At 37.4% G+C, this 8567-nt stretch overlaps 1 protein-coding gene across 1 annotated transcript in view; it reads left to right on the forward strand.

The window, feature by feature from the left end:
- Positions 1–2390, forward strand: part of emc2 (ER membrane protein complex subunit 2) — a 28991-nt gene extending 26601 nt beyond the window's left edge. Inside the window, exon 11 of the mRNA XM_026227548.1 lies at positions 1823–2390. Within this exon, the coding sequence (XP_026083333.1) occupies positions 1823–1909 (87 nt within the window). The 3' untranslated portion in view covers positions 1910–2390. The remainder of the gene's footprint in view (positions 1–1822) is intronic.
- Positions 2391–8567: the final 6177 nt, after the last annotated feature.

Genomic DNA, 8567 nt, shown 5'->3' on the forward strand with positions numbered 1-8567 from the left:
TGTTTCCTCAAAGAAGGTCTAGAATACCTGGAGAAAGTTGTCTTTTAGCATTCCCAGATGTCAATGGCAGTTTTTCAGGCACAATCTGACAACTTTGCGTGGGGCATATATGCTATATGTTTTTACTGGATTTTGCAGACTGAATGAGCATAAAAGAGACTTCATTCTGAAAAATGTTAATTATATTTATATATTATTAATAATAATAGTTAATTAACCTGCAAATTGCTTCAGTTTACTGGTTCCACAGTTCTTTTTTTTTTAACAAATCTTTAAAAAAATGAATAAATAAAAAACATTGAAAGTGAAAGTGAAAGTGACGTGACATTCAGCCAAGTATGGTGACCCATACTCAGAATTGTTTCCTATGTTGTAATTATTTTTTTTTTTGATCAATCATAATGTTGCTCATTTTTGGTGTAGTTAAAACATCTACTAGCAGGGGTTAATGGGTTTATGCTAGGAAGCCAAACCTTGACCTCTCAATTTTTCTCAAACACCTAACACAACTTCTGCTTCAACTGGAGTTGCTGTTGTGATCGGGACATGTCGCAGACGTCAGACGAGACTAATAAGGAGAAACCGAGAGCACAGACTTTAATGGATAGTGGATTGGCTTATTATATCAATTGCTGGAGGGGAGGATAGAGAAGTGAGCTTTGGCCGATATGCTCAATTTGTCCAGTTTGAGCAAGGCACACGGACTCTTAGCAGATGAGTCACAAGTGGATGTGGCAAGAGTGTGTAAGTGAGTATGCATGGCCATGGGGGCTGTCGGCTAATGGGTCTTCGTGAGTGAGCTTGTAAGTTGGTGACTCATTAGGCCGTAGTATCCCTCCAATCCTTTTACTCTCGCAGGACAAACAAGGAAAGACAAAGAGACATCTGAGGCGGCATCTCAATTACTCTACTAGTGCAGACAAAGGTGTCATTACCATTTTAACTATTTTTGATCCAGTAAGTTTGTTTTCAGTGGATTTATAATTGAAAAGTGAAGTTGCAGATTGATTTGTGTGAATTTTAGTAAAATATAAAACACTTATAGCTAATAAGCTTTAGTTAGAGCCAAGAATTTGATTTGAAGTGAAGTGACGTGTAGCCAAAGCATGGTGTCACATACTTGAAATTGAAATTGCTGAGACTCAATCCTGTGTCCTTTGGGCTACAAGTTCGACTCACTAACCATTAGGCCACGACTGCCTAATGGGAAAAGTACTTGCTAGGTACAAAGCAACACAATTCATCAGTTTTTGCTTGGGTTTCCTGAAAGAGACAGAACATGTTTAAATGCACAGAATTAATTTTGTGAAAGTTTGAGTACTCTAGCACATTAACACCCCCTAAATTGCTTCAAGAGTGTACTAGGGAGTCTACAGGAAATAAAATAATAAAATATCCCATGTAATAGGTGCATTCTCTAATTTAGGCACCCCAGGATAGGGCTTTAAATATCAAATATTTGTAATGATGTTCATTGCGTACTCTTCAGCCTCTCAGAACAAGTCTGAAGTGTTGTATAAGGACAGCTCCTGCAAGGAGATTTGAAAATTGTGTGCAAATACTGGTCTCTTAGCATTAGTATGTCATGGAGTCTGACGCGCCACAGTGTTTGTGTTAAAACGTAACGTGTCCAAAAACATTGAAAATGGAATGGTGTCCTTTCATTAACCTCTCTCTCTCTCTCTCTCTCTCTCTCTCTCTCTCTCTCTCTCTCTCTCTCTCTCTCTCTCTCTCTCTCTCTCTCTCTCTCTCTCTCTCTCTCTCTCTCTCTCTCTCTCTCTCTCTCTCTCTCTCTCTCTCTCTCTCTCTCTGTCTGTCCTAGATGGCGGGCCGTGGGAAGAAAGAAAACAAATGCTCGGTGAAGGCGGTGGAGGAAATGTTGGAGTCCATGCAGATCACCATGTCTTAAACCTCAGCTCTGTCCCCCCTTCCCGCAATCTCTGTCACCACAACACCATGGCAGCTCTCCCTGCTCACTAGAGTACACCACCACCACCCACAGACCAGACCACCCATCCCAACCACCTTTATATCAGCTCATCCATCTTTGTATTGTTTTGAGTTCTCTGGGTAGGCATCAGACACCCAGACCCAATTCACACATTTTCACGATTCAACCTCCAGCACTCCTTTATTTATTATTAAGAGCTTATCGTTGGGTCGACTGGTGGAATCAAATGCGTCTGCGATGGAAGTGAGCATGAAAAGGAAAATCTGTGTAATGTTTCTAGTTCGGTCAGTTCTCGTAGTTTATAAGGCTTCGATTAGAGAGTAAACTGAGAAGATGCAAATGTACTTACTGTATGTGCAAGAAACTGATGTCATGACTGATCTTGCTAAAAATCAGTTTCTTTCTTAAAATAAAAGAATGCATTTTTTCACTAACCATACCAATGTTTTGGTGGGTCTTCATTGATCAGTTGTCTGTTTCATGCATTGAAATCCAAGGAGTATTTCTTCTGTCTTGCCTGGCTTTCTTGGAATGTTTTGACGAGTCGGTTTGAATCGCACAACTGGAAAATCAGCTACGGTCAGCTTTTTTTTCTTCAGCAAAATAAAGGACTGCATTTTTATGATTAACTATAACTACTTCGATGGGTCTTCGTTGATCAATTTTCTGTTTCATGCATACATTTCAAAGGATCATTTGTCCTGTTTTCTAGGAATGTTTTGCTCTTTTTCAGTCACTCAGCTCAAAGAATAGCTCTTCTCTGTTCTGCTGTGCTAATGAGTGGTTAGAAGCCTGTTCAGACCACCCTTGGACCACTCAATAATAATAGCAATAAAGAGGATAATAATCACCATTGCTATGGTCATATAATGTAACCTCAGAAGACTTCAAGAAGCGATAGATCCTTAGCTTCACACTACCCCATTGGGCAGCTGTGGGATCTTTTGAAATACTTTCACTCCTGACGATACGACTGGGACTCGTGCCCTTCAATTACAGCAAGACTGTCAGAAAAGCTCAGCTGGTAATTAAAATAAGCACTTTGAATGCATAAATTTGAGTTTTTCTCAAGTGGTAGAAAGGGAAAGATTGAGAGAGGTTGTGAAAAGGAGGTCTGGTTTCCTGCTGCACTCATTTGTAACGGTCACATCACTTTCGGGACTAAATGAGCATTCGTTTCTCACTCACCCGTGCCGGGTCAGCTGCTACTTCCATCTCTTTTGTTTATTAAGTCGTGGCAATTGTCTCATAATTTCACATGCAGCCCGGTGGAAAAATAGAGCGTTGACTTTATTGCTTTTTTTTTTTTTTTTCGTGGACCAACTGACTTGTTAAGGGGCTTGAAAGCCTGAAGTGGGAGCAGTGAAAGTCATTTACTCATCAGTTTTAATACTTTGGTCAGTGGATGTGTCTGTGTTTGATTTCGCATTCCAAGCCTCCAAAGCCGACGAAAGCCTGGGGACCACAGAGGGAGACTGACAGAGCAGTTATTTTTACAGGAACCGCTGCACTGAAGTGTAGCTTTTTGAGGAACCGTCAAGGACGGTTCATTTGAGAGAGCATATCATTTACATGTGGATCCTTGTCTCCAAGGCAACTAGGAATGGAAGAAGTCCGTGCCCTCTCTTGTAAAGGTCCTTAAAGGCTTGTAAGTGGTCTGTAAAAGAACATGTCAATCACTTTGATGTGTGAGTGATGTGCAAGACCCACAAAACTGGCCTTCAACTTAACACAATAGTGCCATCTGTAGTCAGGAGGGTGTTTTCTTTTCCTCCTCTTCACCAGCTTTTCCAAGTTTAGGAATGTTTTCATGAAAGTACAAAGTTTTTAGAAAGAGGAAGTGCAGTTCACATTTGAAAAGAATTTGCTCTGGTGTAAAATGACACATGCTATATTCAGGTAACTATTGCAAATTATAGAAATGTGTTTATATAGTGTTGTACATCATCAACACAGGAGCAGAGTGAAAACTGCTGCATCTGATTTAGTGTTCCAGTAATCACAGCTCTAATTTTTGCGGTGCCTTCTTAGGAAGATGGAAAGTCAGCTGAACCAGACTCTCCTTCATGCCAAAAAGGTCCAACAGCTGGAGCATTTAAATGCTATGCCATTGAGGTCAAAGACAAAGCACTGTGGATTAGTTGTTCGTGTTTTCTAATTTCTTTAGATTATGTCACAGCTCAAACTTAGATCTACGCCTGAACAGCAAGCTTGTGGATCGGTCCACCGATCTGTTATGTATGACCATAGTTTCCACCTCAGAGTAAAAATTTAAAAGGTAATTACATCCATAATTGAATTTATATTTCACAACATCTCTTTATATCACACAATGACATTGTTTCTTGCACTTACAACTTTTTCTTGTAAATTGCAGCTATAAATATCCATAATGTGACTTTGCAATATGACTTTAAATATTGTCATTATTTGCTATCCCATATCTCATAAACCTCATATTCTAAAAAATGTGACTATTTTGCTGACTTTTTTTTTTTTTTACTTATCTCACAATTTTGACGTGCTCAGCTTCTCATAATTGTGATTCTACATTTAACAATGTGACTTCTAAAAATATGAATCACATCTGCAACTTTCCTTGTAATTGTCACTATATTGTGACCTTTAAATCTCACAGTGCGACTTAGTATCCTGCTTGTATAACATTTATATATCATAATTTGGACTTTGCTTTTCCCAATTATTTAGCATCTCACATTTAAACAATTTCTAGTTTAATGCCTGCTCAGTCTAACGAAGTAATGCTGCATTGATTTCAGACTGAATAATGCATTTTTTCAGCCCCTAGTATAAAATTATACATAGGCTTCCATAGTCCTGCATGGGAAATGAGGGCGGGTCAAGGTGGATAAGAGACACTTGGATGTCTGCTGTGCATTACACACTTAAGCCCCTGTGAATACTCCCCAGGTGATGAGTCAGTGAAGGTATTAATCATCTGTAATCCATACACTCAGCACCACAGCCGGCAAATGGAGATAAATCTCCTTGTGTAGAAAGTGTCTTCTCTCTGTGCTCTTTTTCGAAGAGAAACGCATTGATCAGAGGGAGCCTAAGAAGGCGAGGAAAGAGGGAGTCTCCCCATGGTTCCCCCGTCGAATTCCCAGGGTGGCTGGAATTGGCAAGAGAATTGAATTAGAGCAGGGGGCTTCCCCCGCGGCACATCTGTCTCTCTCTGGTTTAGGGTTGAGGCTGGGAGGACTAAAGATGAATGAGACATGTTAACCCTGCCTAGTCATGTCACAGTGCACCATGCAGTGAAAGAACAATGTTTTGCCTCATGTGGTGTGTCTTGTTTAATTTTATTTCTGGAGTAGAATTATGAATGGAAAGACTAGGTGTTTGTGCACTACAGGATTGGGAGTCTTGAGTCATTTCAGTTCTAATTCCTAATGATCCTTTTGTAATTTTTTGTTGAAACAAATTTTGGAAATAAGAAATTCAGTTATTTAAATCTGTTATCAATGATTCTGTAATAATTTTCCGTTCCTCATGTTCCAAACCCGTATTAATTACTACGGAGTAAATCACAACAGAATTAACATTTTGGGGTGAACTATCCTTTAAAGTGAAAATAACACATTAACTTAATTCTTAGTTTATTTTGAATCAGATGTAATAAATGAACATGTGGTTCAGAAAGTCAAATTCATTCAGTAACTGCTCCAACTGATTGTTTCGAATCTAATAAACCAAACCAGTGTTGTGCAAGATTCTGTTACCACACATAATCATGTAAATCTTTAATTGGGTAATCTTCTTTATTATTGGTTAAAAAATAAATAAATTGTTACTTTATTCAGAGACTGATTATCTCTTTATATTTGTTAAGCTATTAGCCGATTTGTCTGAAATATTACTCTCCACATAGACACCAATTGACATCAGCGTCCATGAGAAGACTTTATAAAATTGCGGATGAAAAGCATGTTTCCATCTGAAAAAGTATTGATGACAAAAAAAATCGGTGCCAGTAAGGTCTATACGTATGATTACTTACAGTCAAATATTATTTTTGTGCCTCACGGCTTTACATTCCATATGCTAATAAAACACAGTGTGCTTTGCTATCTGGCCAATTTCTTAATGCATAAGAACCTATAGTATGTGGACTCACTCAACATCTCTGATATCTATCTTTTGGACGCTTGTGTTGTTTAAAGTGAAATGCACGATTTCCAGGAACAATGTGTTTTTGTATTTAATGATCCTTCAAGTACAGGGCTAGCCATTAAAAACAGGTCTAAGTGTTAGATTTTTTCAGCAGTAGGTTGTTCTGAATCTACACTCTAAAAACTGCTGGGTTGAAAACAACCCAATTTGGGTTATTTTGACAACCCAGCGCTGGGTCAAAAAGGGACGAACCCAGCGCTGGGTTGTTTTAACCCAACCAGTTGGGTTATCATATTTAACCCAGCCTGCTGGGTTGCCTTTTTTATGGTTTAAAATGACTATATTGCAGGGTTTAAAAAAACAGAGCGGGTGTTTTTTTTATCACTATTTCAGAAGGAAAACTACTGTATTTAGAAAATGTTCGATATCATTTCGCATGTGCTTGATAAGGCAGCGTTTGTGAGCTCAGCACCGCTCTGCAGCCGTTACCGGAGAAACCTACCTCTCCCGTTCTTAGCACCTCCTGCTGGCAGAAAATAAACTCGCAGAGTGCAGCCATGTGGGGAAACGATGCATTTCTACATTAAAATTAACCCAGATTGAGCTAGGCATTAAACCTACAAATGTTGTTCATTTTAAATATCACTTTTACACACAAATAATAATTACCAAAAGGAAAATATTTATTAAAAACAAGAGAAAAGTCAAAAAGTAACATGTTTGAAGAAATGCAGAAAAGGATGGCATTAACAGCTACAGAGTTCATAAACAAAGCATTGAACATTTGATGAATATAACTTAAGATCAAATTGGACTTTGTTCAATTGTATATATTGTATAAAAATATACGAAAACACATACAATAAATTTACAATTAGTTAGGTTTTTTCCCAACTATTCTGGCATGACAGTACACAAATAAATCACAACATTAACTTTGATATTATAACATTTAACAGACGCATGTGTGTGTGTGTGTGTGTGAAAGAATGTGAGCAGGTGTATGAATGACAGAGTGTAAACTCTTCTACTAAACAACACAGAAAAAGCATTTAACTTTTTTTTTTTTTTTTTTTTTTACAAATTATACACTTACAGTTTGTTTCATAGTCCATGCATACAGATCATGCATCATGGTCAATTTTCATGATCTCTTTAGCATAACTGATGTAATCATGAAGAAACCCCATCAGCACAGCATCTGACATCTTCTACATCATCCAGGGCAGCGTCCTCCTTTAAAACCACCGCTGTTTAGGTGAAAGAAGATTCTCCTCTCTGACCAGCATTCATCCCAGTCACCGCCTACTCTTCATCAGTGGCCTAAGAGAAACACATTTGAAAAAATTAAACATTTAATTAAACTATCCATTTTCAGGTAGAGGTGTATTCACATCCGTAAGGATAGGTAAATAATCTGTGTTAAAGTTTCAACACTTTGTGCGGTTGTTTAATGTCTCAGTCCACCACAGCGCTTCAGAATGCTATAATGGCAGCACTAGTGTGAGGACATGCGATATTGTTTGATATATAAATATCAGAATTTACTTCTACAATAACTCTATATTTATGAAGCTTGAAAATACTGATTATCTAAACTATAAATGGATTAACAAATATTATGAGAAAACTAAAAATATATTAATTTATGTTGTAAAGACAGACAAAAGTCTTATAGGTTTGGAATGACTTGAGGGCAAGTAAATGATTTTTTGTGTGAACTTTACCTCTAAGAGAGAAGACCAAGAATAATGACTCTCCAAATCAGACAAATCCAAAGTTGGTTTGAGTTCTGCAATAAAAAACACAGACATCAATGGTCTTAATGAAATGAGCACGTAATCACACTGTTGTTGCATCAAAATGTGAAGTAAACTGGCAGGAGACAACAGAAAAATTTATTTTCTAAAAATAACTTACAGAAAATCTCAAAGGAATGATGCTCTCCCATGTCTCTTGCTTTTAACATCTACAAAAACAAAAAACAAACATTATTTTACTCTTAGTAAAAAAACAACAACTGATAACATGAAATTATGAAGTTTACTTGCCTTAAACGATCTTTCCCTCTCTTCAGAAGAAGCTGAGAAAACCACCTCCTCACACAAGCAGACTTGTGTGTCCTTAACTCCAGTTAGTTTGAGTTCTGCAATGGTTTCAATAAAATATTAACATATACATACATATATATATATATAAAATCACACTGTTTTTGCATCAAAATGTGAAGTTAACAGGCAGGACACAACAGAAACATTAATTTTCTAAAAAAAAAAGTAATAATAATTTAACTTACATCAGTCTCAAAAGAATGAAGTTATCTTGTCTCTGGATTTCAACATCTAAAAAAACCACACACATTATTTTAGTCTTAGTAAAAATAAAGATAACTTGATGTTATTCTGAAGTTTACTCTCCTTAAACCGTCTGTCCCTCTCTTCAGAAGAACACCTCCTCCTCATCCTCACACAAACAGCTTCTG

This window comes from Carassius auratus, chromosome 41, assembly GCF_003368295.1.
Source record: "Carassius auratus strain Wakin chromosome 41, ASM336829v1, whole genome shotgun sequence".
NCBI lineage: Eukaryota > Metazoa > Chordata > Actinopteri > Cypriniformes > Cyprinidae > Carassius > Carassius auratus.